We start from the raw sequence: 23,563 nt of genomic DNA on the forward strand, positions 1-23,563 counted from the left end.
ACAATGACCTTTCTCCGCGTACGGCGTGCTATTGACGGAAATTTTCCATCAATTTGCGGCCAATTTTTTTATTTTTTATTTTTTACTGTGACGCAATGTGTATGTAGCTCGTATTTGTTATAAACGCTGCAGGTTGCGACTGTATTTTAATACACTTTAACGTATTTCTTACACTTTACATATTTTTAAACTTTTATTTTATGCCTCATTTTTCACGGTTTCTGAAAATCTGTATGTACGACCGAGGTGTACGTACGAACCGGGGGCCGTACGAGCGAGATTAAAAGACGTTGAAGATGTAAAGTTGACGAAGTCTGAGATAGCACGGCAGCACAAGATATCAGCGTCGACCCTGTCTACGATATGGAAACGGTAGGGACGCGATTATGAGTGCGGGGGTTATAGAAAATCGGAAAATCGGATTTAACGAAACATCGATTTAGAGTAAACATTTTCGGTAACCATAGCACTTCGTTAAATCGGGGTTCTACTGTACCTACTAAAAACAAGAATTAGTTCATCTCATAGTGGACTAATGATATATGCTTGAGTATAACAGTAAATACATTAAAAAGCAATAAAATAATTAGTAATACAATTTCAGAATTTCAAAAAGGAAAGTCCCTGAATGTGAATTGAGAAGCACGATTGCCACACGGTACTGGATGTCCAATCTTCTTTTTAGCATTGTGAAAGGCGTAACTAAATATGTCTTTTTTGGGGGGCCATTTAAATGTTGAATCATTGGCTGGAACCATGACATTCACTTCACACGCATGTTCTGATATTGCCAGAACTTCACCAGGATACTGCTTGCCTTCATATGAGACAACAACCCATTCACCAGGTTGACTGTTGGTAATATCTTAAACATACCACACAGTTTTGATAATTGATAAGTTATGATTGAATTTAAAAAAATATTTGACAGTAAAATTTTTTGCAGTTTACCTTGTGTTTGTTTTGCAGAATCACCACATTTACTTTCATCTGTAGTAAACTGGCCATTCATTTTTTGTGAGCCAAGATAATATCCATGAATGCATCCTTCATATGTTATACATAGACAGCTTAGTGATCTAAAGTGTAACGTTTCTGGTTCATTGGAACTGTGGATCACTTGATGAACATGGTGCCTTTGAAAGGGATCAACGTCTTCTCAGACAGGATTTTTGAGCGAATGGAATCACTAAATTCTGATGTGATCTCAAATAGAAGGATACCAGGACATTCTTAAGTGCAGCAAATAGATGTTCAAATGTAGGTAAATCTTTTCCGTCTGCAACTATGCGATCTGCTGTTCTTTTCAAAACTCCACCTATTCCATCAGGAGCACCCTTCCCGTGTCCTGCTTCAGAGAAGTTCCAGCAACTGAACCGTACATTTGTAGAAATAGTTGGCAACACTTTTGACATAAGATAAAAATTGTTCTTGTTCCTATGCTGGGTAGTGGGTGAGTCACTATAAAAGTATACTTCATTAATGATTTTACTGGCCATAGTTTGTTTTTTTTGTAACATTTAGAACTTTCTTTTAATTTTTTGTGTGTGAATCTCTGTTCTCTCGTCATTTTGCTTTCAGGCTTGACAATTCCAGTTTTCTTTTGTCTCTCATATTTAGCACGTCTTTTTAACTTTTCTTGTGACAATCGTCCTGGGTTATTTTTTATTCTCTCTTGGCGCTTCTTCTCTGCAAGTCTTTTCTTCAATAACCTTTCATCATTTGATTGTTTAATTTTACCCATTATGTTTGCTGCTCTTCAAACCTGAAAATATTTAAATATTTTATAATGCATTTACATAGTATGTAAAGAACAGATGAGTATTTCAAATGTGAATGTGACCTGTTCAAAAACAATATTAATTAACATATCCTAATTGGTTTTAAATGGAACATAATTAAAAATGACACGAGACAAGAAATCATTCAAAGTAATGTCGCAACGACAGCACTGTGAATAATTAGCTATGTTAGTGCTTGTCACATGAAGTACTAGTAGGTACTATTTTTTTTCACTATGACCTAACCTCCATTAATTTCCATTCATTACATAGTTAAGCTCAGTAAATATATCGTTGAGTTGAGGCAAAATAAAAATAGTATTTACACGCCTTTAAATAGGCATAAAATATTTTGCATTTTGAAAGCCATAATTATTTTAGTCTTCTTAATATCTGGGAAATAATGTACCATTTACTTTATAAATGTATGAATATTGACATCTGTGATAAAATGTGGTGTTAAACAAAAATCACGAGATAATACTACCTAGTATGCAAATAACATCATTGTCCTGCCATGTTATCATTGTCTTGCCTCATTATAGCCAGGGCAATGATGACCAAGTCAATGATGAAACAGACTTTAGAAAAGTATATATTGTTCCCTCCAAAATTTTTGAGTTTAAATATTATATAGCCTGTTTATGACTGATATTACACACTTAAAAATAAAACAACCATTATTTTATTACATACCTGTGGTCAGACTCATTGCCCAGGAAAATGACTGTTAAAAAGCATAAACACTCAAACACTTATTCTTCTTTGTCAATGTAAGAATATTTTATTCCAAACAAACTTCAATGAACACATTTCCTTTTAGTTGATACTTACACCAATAGATGGCTAAATCCTCTCAAATTGTGCTGCTACCTATCTTTGCTAAAACGAATGAATCAAATGATACCAGGACAATGATGATATTCTTGGAGACAACTATTAAATTACAATTACAGTAGTCTTTTGATGTGGCAACACTTACTCAATTGGTACTAAGTGATAGTTCTAAATCTATAATATATTAATAAAATTACATACAATAAAAAAATTATCTTCTTTTAAGGTTAAATAAAAAAATTCAATAAAATATGACCAGTGACAGCCAGGACAATGACTTTTTTAAACATAAAAACTATAAACAAATTTAATGTGAATATATTTTTTTATATGTTAATGTTATTTTATATAGTGAATAGCATGTTCATGATTGTAAATTTTTTAAAATGGTTTTATTTAATCGGAAGAACCACGTAGGCCCGAGAGACAACAATATTGCTTGTTTTAATAGAATGACCCATATGCTGGGAACGATTGGGGAGACAGGTCTGACAAATATTAATCTGGAGTGTACAGGAGGCGGAAAAGTTTAAGTTCTTGCAGCTAATAATGACTGGGGTACATTATTTTTGAAAAATTTAAATTTAGAATTGTGCCAAAAGTACTAATTGGCGGCACAGTATTTTGTTGATGTTGATTTCTTGCAATTTTTCAACAAAAAGCACCTTAAAATACTGTTACGATCGCGCTTGGCTGCAGTGCTGGCGTCGCCGCGCTCGTTCGGCCTGTCTGCGCCCCCTTCCACCCGCATCCTCTCCCTGGTATCTCGTGTCATACTATCTCGCTACATCCTGACCGTCGCAGCGCGCACCTGCCTCAGATCGGGTTACTTAAAAGAGGCCGCACTGCGGAATAAAAGGACTCAGACGCCTTTATCGGCGTTCTTAGAGCAGCCACCGCGTCCTTCGAGGACTCACGACGCGTTTCTGGGCATTTCGACGGCGAAGGTCGCGAGATATCTCGGAGACATGCCCGATTGTTCTGGACGGGAACCCAAGGGCTATATAAGGAGGTTGAGTCTGAGTCTGAGAGAGTCTGAGTGGGGAGTTCTTCCGCGGCGGAGTTTCCGGGCGATAGTGCCGCGGGTGCGGCAGAGTGGCGAAGTCCTTGGACGAAGGTTCCAGGGCAGGGAGTGAGTGAGATCAGTGGAGTCGGGAGTTTCCGGGCGATAGAGTCGCGGGCGCGGCGGAGTCCCGAGTGAAGTTGCGAGCGAGTCGTCGAGTGGGATCTCGGCGAAGGGTGTGACGGCGGCGGCGAAGTGCGGCGACGGAGTCCCGCGGCGGAGACCCACGAGGGGTGCTGCGGCGAGAGTTGCACCAGAGGTGCGGCCCAGCGAGGTGTGTGAAACGAGTGACTGGGGAATTGACATTTCTTTACATGTAATTAATTATCTGCCATCTTAGAAGATTAATTGTAAGTGACAAGTAGTGGTAATAAATAAAACTGTGTGTGTAATAAAAATCATTAATTGGGCTATCCTTTACGAACCCCCGCTGGGAAATCGTAACAATACATTAATATTTTCCCTGACTACACATAATGTGGTTTCTTTACATTTCTCTTCATGTTTACTTGGTATTTTCCTAGCTACTTCTGTTACTGCAGGAACAGTATTTTCTATCATATTAATCCCGTTGCATTAATTCTTTGTTGCATGATTTTGTTTTGTGTCAGTAATATTGTGTCATATTTATTCTATTTCAGCTGAAAATTTACTTAACCAGGTTGTTAATATCTGTACGATATTATCCAATTTTTCCTTTGCTTCATGTTCCTTCGTTTGGCATTTTTCTTCAGCCTCTCTTTCCTTTCTAGCTCGTTCTTCCTTGCCCTCTTATAGTAAGTGCCAAAAATTTTCCATTCCCAGTATTTGTATCCTGCCTGACGCTGAACCTTCCTCAATAACATGCCCTGTTTTATCTGTGTTTTGAACCCTTACATTTTTTTCTTTTCCAGCCACACCTCAAAATTAGGACCTATCTTTCTCTCTCTAGCTTCTCCTCCTTCTCCTACGAGTCCTTCTCTGAATCCTGCCTAGAACTAGATTTACTTCCTCTCAGGAAATAATGTAGCTATCTTCATCATCCATATAAACCTATATATTGTTTCCTTAAATGTTGGAGTCTGTTTCTATGCGAACTTGTGTACTCTACACTTCAGATGCAAAAAACATTATTACACTAACTTGAGTACCACGTAATTTTGTCATACAATCCTTGTGAACCACATTTTTCTAGCTCAATGTAAGAGTGCCATAAAATCTGAGTGACTAGATTTTTATATATTTACTAACTTGGTTAGTCATCATGAAAGTTTTTTATAAACAACTTATATTAGTAAAGAAGTTCCAGTAGTTCATTTTAATATGATATAAGTAAGTAAATCTGTTGATGTTTAAAATCTTGAAAGGGTGCCAATTTAGTTTACCAAACCAAATATTCAAATTAAATTGAATAATAAGTTTACTAACCTTATATTTATGTTTTTTGCTGCCATAGAAGTTTCTCTCTCTGAATTGTTTTATTAAAAAATTGAACTCCTCTGAAAGATGAGTATTGTAAGAACACAATATTTTTATCATAATTTACACCCAAAGAAAATATTTACAAATATGTAGTTCACACAGCTCTCCACTTTGAAATCTGGTACTGCCTGTATTTCATAGGCCTAGCATAGCACAACAATTATAGACTCTTATGTCATTACCCATTTGTAGTCATTTATCCAATAAAATATGTACATAGCTACAGAAAAATTGATGACTCAGCTTTCGGGTGAACAGTAATGGTATTTATTTTATGTAATTTTTCTACAGCAGTAGCAAGACTGCAGCCAATCATTTTGATTCAAACAACCCTCAAATAGTTGTTTCATTTCTGACCTAGAAATGATTCTCAAAGCCTGATAAATCATCCTGGTGATGAAACACGTACTATATTAATCTTATTGTTATACTTTTTTAGCCACATGCAAAATAATATTGAACCATTTAAAAAAAAATATTACATCAATTGCAAAATCTTAAATCCCCAGCATGCATCAAATTAATTGTAACTGCGACTACAAATTTATGTCAGTACTAGTTTATAATGGCTCAAGAAAAAGTTTTTTTTTTCTTTTCTTTTTCAGAATGATTGTTAGCACAGTTGTCAGGTACCTCAGTCAGAGAAAAAAATAATCTGAATAACTTTGGACCTATTAGCTAGTACCCATTTAAAATTAAAATAAAAAACCAACAATATGGAATAGTGTGTCGCCAATAGTTATTTTTGCCACAATTTTTAAATTTGAATTTTAAACCATCATTTTAGCAAGAATATTATAATTAAAATTTAAATTTGTTCAGCCCACTGTAACCTCCCACTTAATCTTTGTTCAGGAAGTTCCTTAAGTCGTTCCCAGTGCAGTATCTGAGACTTTGTCGATCTTTGTGAGGCTAGTTTTTTGGTCTCGTATTTTTCCCGCCCCAGTGCACGACCGGCGATTGAAATTCACTCCGCCTGTCGTGACCAGGACTGCTTGTGGCCGCAGCTTCTCACGGCAGCCAGTTTCTCAGAGCTCGCCTGAGGTGAGCACTTACAGTCATGCCCCATCCTCATGTTCCAGGGCTCTCCAGCACGTATAGACGCCCCGGGTAAGACATCCCCCCCCTCACCGGCCAGCGACGGCCTATCTCGAGGTCTGGACACGAGTGTTCCAACGTACCACGGGCCAAACACATCCTGCCCCCTAGTAACTCACGCAACCAAAATTCTCCTATCTTTCTATTCCGAGCCACCAGAGCGCTCCACCAGTCTCCTCCATAAGCCCCATGCTTTTGAAGTAGTCTCATGCGATATGTGCGAGTTGACTTCTCCTCTGTTTCAGCCACTCCCCAGTAGATCGCATTGTGATCGGGCACTAACACCAATGTCGAGATGTCGAAGTCAATATTTCTTGATCCCTCCTTTGGACATCTTTGGAACTTTTCAGCCCGGTAGCCGAAATCTTCCCTCCCTGTTCCAAGGCAAAGCGCCCGATTTAATTAAGCGTCACAGGTACCATGCCAGGGACTTATTGACGGCATCGTTTCCCGGCCAGCCCTCAGCACAATTCAACTTCGCTACTACTACAAGGATGTAGTGGCCTTGTCTAGGGATGCTTTCCGTAAGCTTTTAGAAAGCTATCAGTCAGACTGTGCTTTAGTTAAAGAATTTTATAATTTGCTAAATTTTTTGTTAAATTTAAATTATAAGTGCTTCCGCATCCATCGCGCCAGTTTCGGTCTGGATTTCGTGGGCACCTCGGCGAGACTTTTCGTGAGTCCCAGCTACAACACCCTGTTTTGGTGAGTTTTCGACAACCATTCTCTTCCCCGACTATTTCCTTTTAACGACTGGCTGTGAAGCAGGTCTCATCGTTTGAATTTGGCTTGTTTACATACAGTGTTCTAGACACGAAGACGAGATTGTGGTTTTCCCTGGTCCTTGGTACCCGAAGGCTACTAAGGTGGCACCTGGTAGCTCGGCTCCACCATAAATAATCACTTCCAGCAATACTACCTCCAAATCCTCCACGACACCCACAGCGGGCCAGTTCGGCACGGGATGTCAGTTTTTGATAACATATGTGATATCTAAAGTTGTATAATAACTGGACTTAAATTGTTAATGATTATAATTCTGGTATTGTCAGTAAATAGAGGGACTACATGTAAGCAAAACAAGTAAGCTTGAATATGTAAATTGCCTATTTGTTTAATATTTAGAATGAATTTTTATTTTAAATTATTGTTTTAAATATTTACGGGCTGGCCACTATTATAAAATTGTCACTCATTTAGGTATGAACCCATATTATAAATATTAAGTAATTAACTTCTATATCAAACCAATTGATGATTATCAAAATGATGTTTGTTTTCTCTTGTTACAATTAATTATGAAAGCAAAATAAGTAGAAGCACAGCTATAGATGAACCTGTTTTATTTATTTATTATTTGAATCTAACGATCCACTGTCCCCAAAGTGTTTTCAGGGAGACATTGACTTTCTTTGTTGTTGGGCCTTTAGTGTCACCTCTGAGGTTTAAGTGTTGTACTTTTGTTTCCAATGCCCGCCACTTCCAAAGTAAATACTTATTCTCTTATTCTCTTAAATATAATAGTATAATCAAATACAGACACAAAGGCCATAACAATAGTAAACATTAGTTAATTATTTTGAACAAAAGAAGCAGTTGCCATGAGTTGTAGTTATAGTTGCAGTTCCAATTTCAGTTTTAGTTCTGGGTTTGAGAGAAACAGCACTTGGTTTGAAACAGTCTGACAGTAATGCAACATGCAACATGGGATCCAAGCTCAAATGTTTACATAGAGGTAGCATAGAAAACCACAATGAAGACTTTTATAAAATTATGACAAAAAAATAGAATGGTTATGTGATGATGTTGAATCCAAGGGAAGTTGTAGGGAAGGAAGCAATGAGAAAATTTTTGTTAGTGAGATTAACGTACTAAATAAAGTTTTCCATATTGACTAGTTTTTTGAATGTAAATGCAGAACATCACTACGATGTAGGTGTTGGTATGTAGCCTAACTGTTTAATGGACTGAATGTTTTGCTGCCTTGTTTAGTCATGCCAGCCCACTCCGAGCAGCTAGTACGCTTGGAACCTAGGGCACAGCTAACCAGAGGCCAGAAATGTGCACATAAAACCAAAACCAGCATAACATGACTGAAATTAAAAGTAAATTTTTTAAGAATATTAATTTCTTATTTTTGATTTATTGTTTGTTCCAACATGACTTGTAGCACTTCTTCCAAAAGACAAAGACATTTTCAAGAGATAGTATTTAAAATAAATTTATGTTGCTTAGCTAAGAAAGTGAAAATTGGGTGCTCCTTAAATGGTCTATTCTCGAACACACACACGCACACACACACACACACATGCACATCCATGCACACACACACACACATGAGAGAGAGAGTTAATTTATTGTAATTTTTTTATTATTATGAAATCTTGTTTTGTAAATTTGATAGTATTGGGCTAATTGTCTAAATAGCTGTCCAGAACCTTTTATACTTTAAAAGAGGGTGAGGTGGGTAAAAATAAAATTATAAAATGAGGTAATGATAGCTCAGTTAGAATTTTTTTTTTGGATTTAAACAACAAACATTTCGTAAACATTTCCATTGAATTTTTTTGCAAAAGTTATACAGGAAAGCTTCACTATAAAGAACATGAAGGGACCAAAAAATAGTTGAGTTTGTTATACTGAAGTTCTTTATACTGAAACATAAGCATTGTTATAAATATGTATACCGATTAACACATGAAACAACATTATTAGGATATATATGAACTTAAAAGAAGTACATAACACATTGTTGATCACAATTTCAAACCAATAAATACAGAAAACAAACAGCTGTAAAGTACATATACATATGTACATACCAATCCATCCATGAAGGAAAAAACTATTTTTTTGAAAAAAAAAAAATCTTCAATCACTTTTTGTTTTTTGAAATTATTGTTCATGTATGTTAACACGTCCTTTTTGATTTCTTGAAGCTTAGGCATATGATGCACAAGTTCATCACATGTCATAAAAAGTCTTTCAAGCACAGATATAGCATTGCTTACTTCTTTCTTATCTGGGCGAATGAGTTCGTTCTCTTCAGCCGCTTCAGGTTCATCCACCTCTGATTCACATGTTTCTTCACACGTAGCTTCGTCTGATTGGGGTGGGCAGGTTGCGAGATTATCGTCAATCACAGCAAACTTTTCAAAGGTTACCTCTGACGATGTTTGGCCGATTTGTGCCCACAGAGATTCACAGTGGGTCACTTCCACTTCAGTATTTTCAGCACTAGCAGGTGAAGGGCTGCTAGAGCGAAAGCCTGCTTTACAAAAGCAGTTAGCTATAACAGGTGGAGAAATGCTGTTCCATGAAAAGCAGCACCTGTGCATTGCTTGCAGGATGTTCCATTTTGGGAGAACTGATCCACTTTCTTTGTTGTCCATCTGCCGCAGAAGGCACTGGACCAGTTGCTTCCTGTAATGGTGTTGTACCTGGGCTATGACACCCTGGTCCATGGGCTGCAACTTGCTGGTGCAATTAGGGGGGAAAAACACAACTTTTACATTTTTTAGTTTGGAGGTTTCAACATTGTGTGCTGAGCATCTGTCCAAAAACAACAAAAATTTTCTGTTTTTAAGACCCATACGAGAATCAAGTGAATTTAGCCAGGTCTGAAATATAGACGATGTCATCCAGGAATTAGTATTGTTCCTGTAGGTACAGGGCAAGTGTTTAAAACACCTGGGCTTGGCGAATTTCCCATTAACAAGCAAGTCCAGTTTTTGTGTGCCATCTCTATTTGCACAGAATAGCACACTTAGCCTGTCCTTACTCTTCTTACCTCCATGGCAAGTCTCACCTTTCACTCCTAATGTCCTGTCAGGCAGAAGATTAAAAAACAAGCCAGCCTCGTCAGCATTAAATATGTCTTTTTTATCATAACCCGAAGTAATATCTGCCAAGTGTTCAATCCAGCCATCTTGAATTTTCGGGTCTACTGAACCTTCCTCACCACACACCTTAAGTGTATTAAGGTTCCATCGGGCTTTGAATCTATGCAGCCAACCTCCTGATGCCTGAAAATCTTCAATGCCCATCTTAAGAGCTAACTCACGAGCTTTTTCTTGTAGAACAATTCCAGAGACTGGAATATTTGAAGCTCTGAAATGCATGAGCCAGTCGAAAAGTTTTTTCTCCAGGCCTTCGTTTGGTGCCATAAAAACTCACTTCCGGCTATCAGGCAAGATCTTGGTTTTCATATGTAACCCTGTTGTGAAAGAATAGTAGACAAAGTTGATTTCGTGATTCTAAATTTTTCCGCAACGTCTGTTTTTTTTTTTCACCCCTGTCTTCAGCCTGCAGAATCTGTTGTTTTGTTTTCAGGTCTATTACTTTTCTTTTACGAGCACCAGACATTTTGTTAAGAATACAAAAAAATCGAATTTTTAGTCTGTACCACGAGCACAAAAGGTTATGAGTTAACATAAACGCGTTGTCTCGGAAAACGATACAGCCGGAACTACTACAGTATAACGCTTTTCCGATTATCACACTGCAGCCAACTCGCACAAAATTATTCGTCCCTATAAAAATTGTCTACAAGAGAAATTTAGTTTTGCTACAAGTGTAAATTCAACGAACTTTAACTGTAAATTAAATTACATAAAGTTATTCTAGATTGTATGAATTTTAAAACAAAACTAAAAAAGATGTGTCAACTTTCAGATCGTAAAGTTTAGTAGTCGGACCTATCGATACACAGCTTCGACAGAATCGTACAGTACAGTATCTCAGTCATTAGTCTATGGCCGCTTGAAGAACCTGTTCACATACTCTCTGCTGATGCTTTGTCTATGGTCAGGAGACACGTTGTAGGTTATGTTTTTGTTTACGTACACGCTGTTACGTTTGAATAATAAAATTAAAAATGAAGTACAAGTTTTTGGATGGTAACTTTTTTTTCAAAATTTGCCTCAAGGTTGTTCGTTCAAGTGAATACTTTTGTTTCAGGTAGAAACAGACCGTTGTAAAATTAGTTAAGATGAAATATAATTCAAGGTTATTATGCACGTTTTTGGCGGGACCAAACAATGAGTTCAGCTAAGTGAAGTGTTTGTTTAACTGAAGTTCGTTGTACTGGTGCTTTCCTGTACTTACTAATAAACAAAAATGTAACAATTTAATTGTAACATACAAAAAGTATTTTTTCAACTCAGCTATGTGTATTTATAATTAATCTTAATAACTTAAATAATAAAGTTTCATTACTACAATTAATCTTAAATCATACTCAAGATATTATGGACAAATAAATTATTTATTTAATATTTAAAGCCTAAAAAATAAAATAAAATAACATTAATGCCCCTTATACCAAATTATTATGATTTATCAGTCTCTCTGTAATTGACTTTTAATCATATTTAAGACCTTGCATCTTTTTAACTTTGTTGGTGCTTATCTATTTCCTGAACAAAGTAACAACCTGTTTTAAAGCATCTTGGGAGGTATAATTAATTGGACTTCATGCCTGGCATAGAGTTCTTTGTCCTTCATTGCTGGCCACTTCCAGCATTTTGATTCCTTTTTCATGCATCTTATTAAAGCTCCATCATGGAATACTGAAAGCATTTCACCGGAGTAAACCTTTTTTTTCTATCGTGCAAGGACATGATCACCAATTTTTATTTGAAAATATTCTTTGCTGGAGAGTCATTTTTTGAAATTTGTTTGTCCTGTCCAATTTCAGGATTTTTTTATTTTTATTTATTTATTTATTTTTTCATGTCATATCTACTGAAGGTATATTGATATTCAAAGGCTTACAAGCTTTGTAATATCCAAGGTGAAAATGTTTGACATTTTTATTTATTTATCCTTACACACCTTTTCCAATATTTTTCTTTTCTGCCAACCTCTTCTTTCAATTTCTTTTCTATTTTAGCTTTTTCAGCTTACATTATTGTTCATTGTTTTCTTAGAAGTGGCCATATTCGCGAAGCAACAGCATCTCTATTACATTGTTCTGAATTCCAGGTTCTTCTGCTGGGCCAGCAGGTGGCGTTTCCTTTAGTAATGTCACCAAAATTTTGGTAGATTTAGAATAAATATTAAGTTCTGCGACTTCTGGAATATTTTTGTATAGTTTCTCGTTTCATGGTCCATAGACCCCAAAACCATCATCAACACCACATTTTTATGGACATGATAAGTACCTTAAATTTCCACAAAAAACTTCCAAACTGATACATAAAATCTAGTAATGGAAAATCTTGGTCGAGTTCGTTAATGGACAAATACCAACCAAAGGACAGAAACGGGAAAGGTTTTTTTGACAAACAGACAAATTGTAACTCCCATACTATGAGTCTATGACTAATGTTGCTTCCGTGTGAACATAATATAACTCATAGTAATATCAAAAACTTTTGTCTAGATATATTCTTGATACAAGCAACCATAACTGCAAGGGATGGAAAAAAACGAAGGTTGAAAGACAAAAATTCATAACTCCCTTAGTAGGGCACAATCAAATCCATTCGAATTGTTTTTAAATCTTATATTTATCCAAAACGGTTGTTTGAAACAATTTATGATAAGACGAACCATTGCTGCAGCGGGTTGAAAAAACAGGGTTAGAATTGAAAAAAAAAATTAATTACAATGTTCGTGAGATATAATTTTTTATACAATAAACCATTACTGCAAGGGGTGGAAGAAAAATAAAGGGATGAAGGACAAAAAAATTCTTAACTCCCTTAATATTCTTACGATTTACCGCGGGTTCGTAAAGATTCTATTACACTACACAGTTTTATTTATTGCCACTACTTATGTGTTTTACAAAAATCTTCTAAAATGGCTAATAATTAATTACACTTAAAGAAAGGTCAATTCCCCAGTCACTCGGTTCTTACAATCCACACACCTCGCTAGGCCGCACCTCTGGTGCAACTCTCGCCGCAGCACCCCTCGTGGGTCTCCGCCGCGGGACTCCGTCGCCGCACTCCGCCGCCGCCGATGCACTTCCCCTTCGCCGATATCCCACTCGACTCCTCGCTCGCAACTTCGCTCGGGACTCTGCCGCGCCCGCGACCATCGCCTGGAAACTCTGCCGCGGGAAATCTCCCGACTCCACTGAACTCACTCACTCCCTGCCTTGGAACCTTTGTCCAAGGACTTCGGCCACTCTGCCGCACCCGCGGTACTATCACCTGAAAACTCCGCCGCGGGAGATCTCCCGACTGAACACTCCGAACTGACTGACTCTCGATCGGCGTTCTCGGGCATATATATAGGCCCCGGCGATATTCCAGAACTCACGAGAGCGGCCGGGGCCGGTCGTGGCATTCCGTGTCGACACGACGGTAGAAATCTCTGGAAACATGTGTCGGCGGCTGCGTAACTCCGCAGCTGTCAGGTGTCGGAGGCAGGGCGTGGGAGTGAAGGAGGGGGGAAAGCGACAATCCTTGTAATGTTCCAGGCGCGCGTGACGGCCGCCAGCCAGCTCTGCACCTGCACGTGTCCCGGCCTTGCTCACGTTCCTAACAATATGTACACTATTAAAACTATTCAGATTGTTTTTACGCCTTACAAATATTAACTAAATCTTTTATCTGAAATTATCTTTGATATGTCCAAACATAACTGCAAGGAATGGAACAAATAAGGATTGGAGGATAAAAAGAATTCACAACTCCCTTTGTAGTCACACAATCGAATCCGTTAAAATTGTTTGTAAATTGTATTATTTTTGTCTAAAACTTTGTTTCACACTTTTGGGAATTATCCTTTCTGTATCCTTTCTTGTCATTTTCTCTTGAATTCATAGGCCTTACAAGCTTTACTTGACCCTTTTTAATATTTTGGTCTTTCTTTTTCTTGAAGTTTTTCGAAATTTCAGCACTACCTTTCATTTTTTTCCTTCGCTGTCTATCAAATTCTTTTTTCTTTAATTTAGCTCCTGCTTCCATTAATTTCTTATTTCTTGCCATTGTTTTCATATCACGTTCTTAGATAAACAGAGCAACCATAACCCTTCTGCATTTATTAATAGATATCATTCCCTCACACGGTCGTAGTTCCCCCACCAACAGTTGTATGAGGGAATGATGATGAGGTGATGATGAAATGAAACATTATCGCACAAAAGTATTAATCAACCTTACTTTTCCTTTTATGTATTTCTAGGAGTAAGTATTGTACAAATGCAAGTATATGATAAATGGTACATAAATAAGCACTTACTTCCTTACAACATTTGAAAAACTTTTCCTTTAAAATAGTTTTAACGAAGAACCTCACCACCCACAATCCAATTTGGCATGTTTTTTGATAACAGTATTGCCATCTTCTGAAAACAATGAGTTTGTGTTCAATGTAATTCACAATTATCCTCCAATCCCACTGTTACACAACTGTGAGTGGATAACTCGTTTTTTTTAGGTCGAATAAAAAATATATATTTTAATTTTTCCGTTTGCCATTTTTGAACTTTATACACATTTATGTACAGCCAGTAGTTTTATGTATGAGTAAATAATAAGGTAGTAGACAGTTTATAAGAAACTTTTGATGATAGATTTTATTAATCTGTTTTAATTTGGTGGTTGGGACCCAATGAGGGAATGATTTTTAGGGTATTTACTTCAATCTATATTTTTCATTTATGATAAAAATGATAAATATTTTTTTTTTTTAATTCGGTATGCTTAGTGATGTAGTTTCATAAAAAATTTAATTTAACAATAACTCACAATCCCATTTCACAGGAATCAGCAAGGACATAAATTGTTATTTTATTTTTATTTATTAATTTTTTTAGAATCAGCCATTTAATTTTTTTAGAATCAGCCAATTAGTACTACCGTATATACTCGTGTATAGCGCGCCCTTTTTTCCCCTCAAGTAAAGGAAAAAAATAAGGATGCGCGCTATACACGGAAAAATAAAATTTGTGGGGGGGGGGGGGGAGGCGGGGAGGAGTGGAAGTCGTTAACTGCCGGTGACGGGTGACGTTTCTGGCCAGCCTCCACACATACGCACAAGCAACAAGGCCTCTCTTTCACACACACACACACACACACACACACACACACACACACACACACACACACACACACGTGTGTGCGCGCGCGCGCGAGCAAGCTCGCACATCATGGTCTCTTGTTTATTTTTAGACCTCCCCCCTTTACAGAAAGCCAGCTCAGAAGCTAGTAAAAAAGAGAGAGAGAGAGAATGTTGTCACCAGTCCCCCCCCCCCCCCATCATGGTCTCTTTCTTCGCTTCCTCCATTCCTCGTTCCAGCAGCGACCGGTGAGTCATCTAGTTCTCCGCGCCAGCTTAGCAACGTAGCGCGGCACGCCTCCCTCCCTCCCTCCCGCCCGCCCACGTACCAGTTGTGACGATACAGCGCTTCATTATCTTCCCTCTACACAGCAGAGTTTAAGTATTTTCCTGACGCATCACCACACATCAATTTAAATAATCAGGTACCACAAAATGTTAGTAAAATTTATTTATGGGGAAAAAAAATTTCAATTTTTTTTTCTTTGGAATTTGTTGCAAAAATCGTGGCGCGCACTATACACGAGGGCGCGCTATACACGAGTAAATACGGTATATATATATATATATATATATATATATATATATATATATATATATATATATATATATATATTTCTGTGTGTGTGTGTGTGTTACACATAATTAAATTAGTTTCCATTTAATTTTAGAATCATTTTAAGTATTTTTTTTCCATATAGTTTTAGTTGAAAGTTTGCAATAAGAGAGTGCACAATACTAAAACTGTGCTTCATTGAGGTGTGTATATTAAAGACTAGTAAGACTAGTGAGACTGGGCTAAGCACAAGTGCTGTGGCCTGTTTCAGAACGTGAGTGGCACGTTCACTGCGATCATCAACCTGTTCTCCAGCATCATGGCTCCCAACGCTCGCACTGCTGCTATCTACTACTTCATCACCGCCTTGTTCGTTCTCCTGGCGTGCTTCGACACCTACTTCGCTTTGCCTCTCAGCGTGAGTGAAACATTCTGCCTTTTACATTCTTTATGCCCAAAATTAAATACAATTTAAATAAGCACAATATTGAAAATTTTTATTCATATAAATACTAAACTAGCCAAAAAGCTATATTTGAGCATTTGTAAACTTAAAAAATTAATTTCTAGCATTCCTTTAAAAATAAATTTTTTACCCTGGTTATAAAAATCTCATCAAAGTGAGAGTATCAGCGATGCCATTCTCTCCACCACACTGCATCATACTGTACTGCACAGCCCCACACTGCACTATACTGTACTGCACAGCCCCACACTTCACTATACTGTACTGCACAGCCCCACACTGCACTATACTGTACTGCACAGCCCCACACTGCACTATACTGTACTGCACAGCCCCACACTGCACTATACTGTACTGCACAGCCCCACACTGCACTATACTGTACTGCACAGCCCCACACTGCACTATACTGTACTGCACAGCCCCACACTGCACTTTTCCACATTTCACTGCAGCACAAGGCACATACCAAATGTACTGCACTTTGCCGCACTGCACCACACTGGACTGTATTGCACTATACAACACTGAACTTTGCCACACTGCAATGCAACACACTGCATTGCACCACACTGAACTGCACTGCAGCAAAATGCACCCACCCACACTGTTGTCCACTCGCCACACATGTTAGCTACCACATTCTTAGTACCCGACTGGAAGTCTTGATGTGTTTCAAAAACAAAAATTTTTGAAAGAAACTCTTATAAAGGTGGTTACCACAATATTTTATTAACCATCTTAATTTTACCAAAATCCCACATGATATGGCAATGTGTTACCTTCTCTAAACTGCATATCTAATTGTGTTTTGTACCTCACTGACTATCTAATGTATTTACTGATATACCAAAGCTTAAAACTTATAACTTGAAAATAACATTACAAAAATGGGTGCCCGTATATAAATTAAAACTTCTCAATAAACCACACCGAGTGAGGCTAAATACTTTGTGGTGTAGCCATACTGAATACATTTTCATTATAAAAAAGGTCTTAAGTAAATAACACATGAATTCTGAAGCAATTTATTTTCTTGGGTAACCAAACCATTGCAAAAATTTACTCAATCTTTTCCTCAGCACCTAATTAGTTACAGTAAAAATCTCTTACGAAAATATTGGAAAAACCAAACAAAATGTGCTTATTATAAGGGTAAATAGTAAAAATAAATTTTCATGGGTTACATAGTTAGGATATTCGTAAAATATACAGTTTTAAATTTCTAAATGGAATTACATAGAGGAAACTATTACATTAGTGAAACCTCACCGGTACAAACCTGGAGAAATCTAGGAATATATATACTTTTGTAATTGTGATAATATCACAACCATATAAACCCATGTACCACCTGCCCCCGGGTAAAACCTGCATCCTTATTTTTAGAATGCCATGGTGGGAAAAAATGTTTTAATTGCAAATCTGCGTGAAAAAAAAAAAATTTAGTTGTGGTATCTTTTCCTTTCAAACAGTAACAAATCGTAAAGTATTACCAAAAAAGTACTATGCTACTTATTACAGCCTCGGCATTTGTGTTAAAAGTTTACACAAGGCAGGCAACTGCAATGTGGCAACATCACGCGAGTAGAATGTGGCATCGCCATGCGCGATCGAGAACAACACGCCGTGTGTGTGTGTTACCTTACCCAGCTCCCAGCTGTTTACAGTTACAATCTTCCACGTCGATTATCGTGTGCTGGGCAATGACCTCGTTCAAACAAATAAATGATAAAGCACGTGAGTCCTAGCCACGCATAATGAAAACTATTTTTATTACTTGCATAATAAAAAACCTTGTGCCTAAATGTGGCATATTCTACATAAAAATATAAATTAGGTTAACGCAAATACGGCATTCATTTAGGCTTAAATAAAAGTGATGTACAAATTCACACAGACAATAAAATTAACAAAAGAATAACATGATGTCACAGCCGTCGGCCAAGAACGGACTTAAACTTCCTCACAGCTGTTGTTCACAGTGCTGCCAGTGTCGGAGCACTCGGAGTATTGCCTTTTAAGATGCGTTTTAAACGGCCTATTGATACAGACGTCGGGGGGCTGCAAAACTGAATTTAATCCTCCAGGTATTATGACCTGATCTGTTCGCCCATCTTTCAGACGAATCTTCGTTTCTTTGATTAAATGACCGCGAAAGCTGTCCAACACCAGCATGCTTCGTAATTTCAACAAAGCACCGGGTTGTCGTTCCCACACACATTTAATCCAGTCCACAACCATTGCATGGTCCATCCATCCCTTCTCTTGAGACTTCACAATAATACCATTAGGGAACTTTTAATTTTTTGGGAGCGATTTCCTTTTAAAAATCACATACGGCGGTAGTTTCTTTCCGTCGGAAAGGACTGTCAACATAACAGTGCACCACATTTTTTCACAGCCTCCAGTTAAGATGCGCACTGTTTTTACACCTTTTGTTTGAACTGTCGTATCTGCAGGCATTTCAAAGTACACAGGTGTTTGGTCAGCATTTCCAATTTGTGAAAACAAATAATTGTGTTGCTTCCCCAGCTTTAACACATGCCTTTGAAATGCTATTAATTTCTCATCGTAGCTTGTCGGTAAACGCTAGCAGATTGTAGTACGCCATCTCATGGTCAAACCCTTTCTTACCATGAACCTGCGCATCCAGTTCCTACTTGCTTTAAAACCTTCACCCATGCCAAGTTCATGAGCAATTTCCGTGCTTACAGCGTATCCGAATTGCCGTCTGTCCTGTATGCAGTTGTAGAGTTTTTCCTCTATCTCCGGAAACTTTGCTACCGTACCACAGAACGCACGTTTATCGCCATTGGCCGAAAGCAGTTTGTCTTTACTTTTCCTCCAATCCCTCACACATGATTCGTCGACATCATATTTTCGCCCAGCAGCACGGTTACCTATTTCTTCCGCTTCACTGATTATTTTTAATTTTTCCACAACTGTGAAAGAACGTAACTTTTTACGATTCATTACAATACTTGCAGCCAACACACGTGTAAGACCACTGGGTACTTTGCAAATGAGGATAGGACAGTGCGTGGGAGCGCACGTTTGTAACCAGCGAAGCTGCAGTGTGACAACGCTGTGAGGAATGTGACCTTGACTGTCTGCCGCTTCCTTCCCATCCCTTTCCCCTACCCCTCTTGCCCTTCGCAGCAACCTCCAGTCGCGCCGGCGTTATTTCGTCACCGTGCAAAAATGGCCCAAGACCCATGTAACACCCGCACCCTACTTTTTTAAACCTGATTTTTTTAAAAAAGGTGCGGGTGGTACGTGGGTTTATACGGACTTCAAAATGTATTTAGTTGATGCAGAAATGATTAAATAAGCATTTGTTACAAATGAAAGACTTCAGCATGTGATGCTATATCATTCTACAGTTTCATTATTCTTTATTTGAAATCTGTGGCTGGGATTTGGTTCACAGGGGTGGAACTGCTAAGGCTGGTTGAACAGGTGTTACAGAAGGGTGTATGAAGGGAAATATGTCCTACGGGGAAAAGGACTAGGAGTGAGGAAAATATCCATAGAACAACTCAAGTATGAGAGAGATAACATGGTCTTTAACTAGGGTGAGTTGATGAACCGAGGAAGTTTTTGTTTTGATTGCTGAATGCCTGAATCAGCATGGGTCACAGAGATATCTGGTTATCTTTCCATCCTTCCTGGCAGCATCTGCCAAGGAACAGCACCATTATGCGTGTTCGGTTTAATCACATTTTAAAATTTATGTTCCTTTCTAATAAAATTATATAACACAATTATTTTCTTAAAGACTAAAAAAAAAGTATAAATAATATTGAGTTATTATTTATAAAATCTTGTCTGCAATGAAAAAAATAATTATGGAATCTGACTTCCGCTGCTGCTCAAATCAGGCTGATGCACTACGGTAATTATCTTCTGCCACCAAACTGCATTCACATTATCTATTTAATAATTATAAAAAAAGGCTCCATGAATTAACTAAATTGTTGTGAATAAATTTTAATTGATACAAAAATTGGTATACAATCATTTTGAAATAAATATATTAGTTTATAATTTTTCTTAAATTCACAAGACACAATTTTTCCGGGTCTCTACGATAGCGATCATTTAATGTATCATCCTTATATTTTTGTTTACATTAATATAGGTTAACATAAAATAAAAAAATTGGTTGTCTGTAAAGTTGGTGTACGGACGGTAGTTTAACGTGACAACGCCATAACAAAACATTAATGAAATTATTGCATACTTTTATGAATAAATTGAATAATCTTTATTGAATTATCACTATTTTGTATGGATACAAAGAAGGAGTGAAATGAAATCTACAATTTAATTGAAATTTACTTTTATTTGCACTATTTAATTCAAATATGTTTATTACTTTAACAAACAGATTATTTTAACTATAACGTTTATACGTGTTCACTATTTAACTTCTTCCAATCTGTGTTATTCTGTTAAGGATAGGACGATGATAGGAAAAGTAGGAAATGAATGGGAGTGTTTCAAGTTTAATGTGCCTCGAAAAAGTCAAATCGATGGTTGTTCCAATCGAGTGGAAGAGATAGATGCAGCGCAAGCGTACAATGAGCGTAATGGGTCAAAGTTTAACGGGACAACGAGTCATCCTATTTTGTGCGTGCAGCCGGCATTCATCGATTTATTAGACGTTGTCACGTCAAAATTATAATGATTTATGTATACTCATAACTGTTTTTCAAAATGGGGTACAAATGTCCGTATCCACATGAACATTATTAATTTGTATCATTCATTATCAAAAAGTAACACATGTACAAAATATACATCTATTTTTTACTGTCAACCTAGCTGAAAATGGTGCATGACACCAGTTAAGTGAAAACAAAGAACAGCAAATGATGAATAAACTCTGACAAAGTTCCATAGTTACTGTGAATGCCCTGATACATACTGTGCAAGTTAGATGTTATGGCACTGTTTGAAGTGCTGAGCATCCATATAAACCCAAACTTAAATGTAGCATGCAAAACAAATGGTCACTATGCTCAGAGTACACTCGGACATGTAATGGGTCAAGATTTATGATATAAAACAAAGATTTTATGTGTTGATTTAGTGGTTTGTAAGCGGGAAAATCTAATAACCTCAAAACGTATTAAACGAGGGTTGTTAAGGTTAATGGCAAGGGAAACTTTTGGTGCTATATTAGTCTGATGTTTTAGGTGGGAAAATGACTCAAGTCATGTCGTCTTAAACTGCTTTTACTGAATTAGCATGCAGTATCCATTTTTTATTTGTGTATGCTGTAGCATTGCAGGAGTGCCTTCCCCAATTTATGAATAATATCTTTTAACAGTAAGTATAATACAGTATGTAAGTTGTTTAAATAATTTTCAGGCATCATAACCTAACTGTGGTACATGTGGTAAATCATTGAAACTTACAATTGATCTTTTCAAATAAATTTGATGATAATATTTTACTGTTTATAATTGTTTTCCAGGTTAATATTTATGTTTGCTTATGTTTTATGAATGTACTCTCTCAATTAATTACCGTTTCTAATATTTGTGTATTGTTTAAGCCTATTTGCTTTATTATGAAACAGCCATGTAAATGTAAATTTACTGAATTCTACCTAAATAATTACATTTTTATGTGTTTTAAATTAAATATTTTGTTTATATGCGCAAATGCACTGTAACATATTTTTCTTTTGTAATTTTGTCCATGGGATGATGAAATCATGTGAGCCAGTTGCGTGGCAGTTAGAGTGAGAAAGAAAGACGTGCGTCGACACAGTGACGCCGAGGCGATAAAACGATAATGATGCATCCGGTGTAAGAGAGAGACAGAGCAACTAGCGTGAGAAAATATTCTGGTAGTCCCCGATTTTGATGTGAAGTTGAAAAGAGACAGATCAAGGGAAGCCCCGAGTTATGTGTGTACAGGGTTTTTTCATGTATTGTAATTTGTTCTGTGATTGGCTGTTTTTGGAGGGAGTGTTTGATACTGTGCTGTGATTGGCCGAAAGTTACGTCATGGTGCAATCCTTGGTCTCTCCTGTGACCAGTGTGTCATTTTGGTTTTTTAGTCATGTACTGAACAGCGACTGAGGTGGTTAGTTGAGTAGGTGGCTCAAAACTTAATTATGAAGATTTAAAGAGTAAATTTCGCGGCTGTGGTCCGGGCGTCACCGGTTTACAATCAACCTTATTTTCGTTTTTTTGGTCACAATTAGAATTTAGTGACTACAGTCGTCGGTAATCGCCCAAAACAGGACTTACAAAATTCGTCATTGTTTCCGGGGACATTGTCTTTCGACATTGTACCGAAAAGTTGAGTGCAACTACGGGATTTAACTTCGAACTGTTTTCAATATTCAATTTTCAGCCAGTCAGTGGTGTATGATTCAAATTAATGAAGCTTATTCGTTGTGAGTAAGGAAAATACTGTTTCAACTTGTTAATGTTGTGGTTGCAAGATGGCAGCAAATGTCTCGTGAATTCGTAAGGTATAAATAAATAAACAGTGAAAATTATGTTTGTATACGAGAGACATCATTGAAATTCAACATCGGCCATAACTAATATTCTGAGGGAAACATAATCTCACTTTTTCAGCATCCGAGTATGCAAGTGTATCCTGTAAGTTACCCTTCAAAGACCAAAACGTGAAATATCTGAGCTAGTCCGGGGGTCTTTGGAGTGTAACAATGCGATCACAGCTGAGTCGCAAAGTGTAATGCCATCTGTTGCTTACAATATGTTCTTCTAAACTCAATATTAAATGTGTTGAATTAGTGTAAATGATTGTTTATGTGCAATCAAATGTTTGTCAAAGAGTGTTAATGTATGTCAAAATATGTGTCAATAATGGTGACTGTGTCGATTGTGTATTTAATGTGTGTCGATGATTGTAAATGTGGGTTAATATGTGTCGATTATGATGAATGTGGTTTGAATTTTGTTTTTAATTGTGTTTCAATGATGGTGAATGCATGTTGAATTGTATATCAAAAAAGTTAAATGTGATGATAAATGAGTGTGGTATTGTGTGTCAATGAGTGTTAATGTATGTTGATTGTGTGGTAATGAGGTTGACTGTGTGTTGATAAGAAAGTGTGACTAATTGTCTGTTGATGATGGTGAATGTGCATTAAATTGTATTTGAAATTGTACGTAAAAAATGGTAAATATACCGATTAATGGTACGATTATGTGCTGATGAGTGTTAATGTGTGTAGAATTGTGCATCCATGGCTGTTAATGTGACATATAGTGAATGTGGGGAATTGTTTGTCA

At 37.1% G+C, this 23,563-nt stretch overlaps 1 protein-coding gene across 3 annotated transcripts in view; it reads left to right on the forward strand.

Annotated features, from left to right (window-relative positions):
* The window catches only part of LOC134531237 (equilibrative nucleoside transporter 1), a 296,916-nt gene that overhangs the window by 174,968 nt on the left and 98,385 nt on the right, over positions 1 to 23,563 (forward strand). For all 3 annotated transcript variants that reach the window (XM_063366923.1, XM_063366924.1, XM_063366922.1), the window contains one exon: positions 16,083 to 16,229. In XM_063366923.1, the coding sequence (XP_063222993.1) occupies positions 16,083 to 16,229 (147 nt within the window). The remainder of the gene's footprint in view (positions 1 to 16,082; positions 16,230 to 23,563) is intronic.

The sequence above is a fragment of the Bacillus rossius genome, chromosome 3 (assembly GCF_032445375.1).
Source record: "Bacillus rossius redtenbacheri isolate Brsri chromosome 3, Brsri_v3, whole genome shotgun sequence".
Classification (NCBI taxonomy): Eukaryota; Metazoa; Arthropoda; class Insecta; order Phasmatodea; family Bacillidae; genus Bacillus; species Bacillus rossius.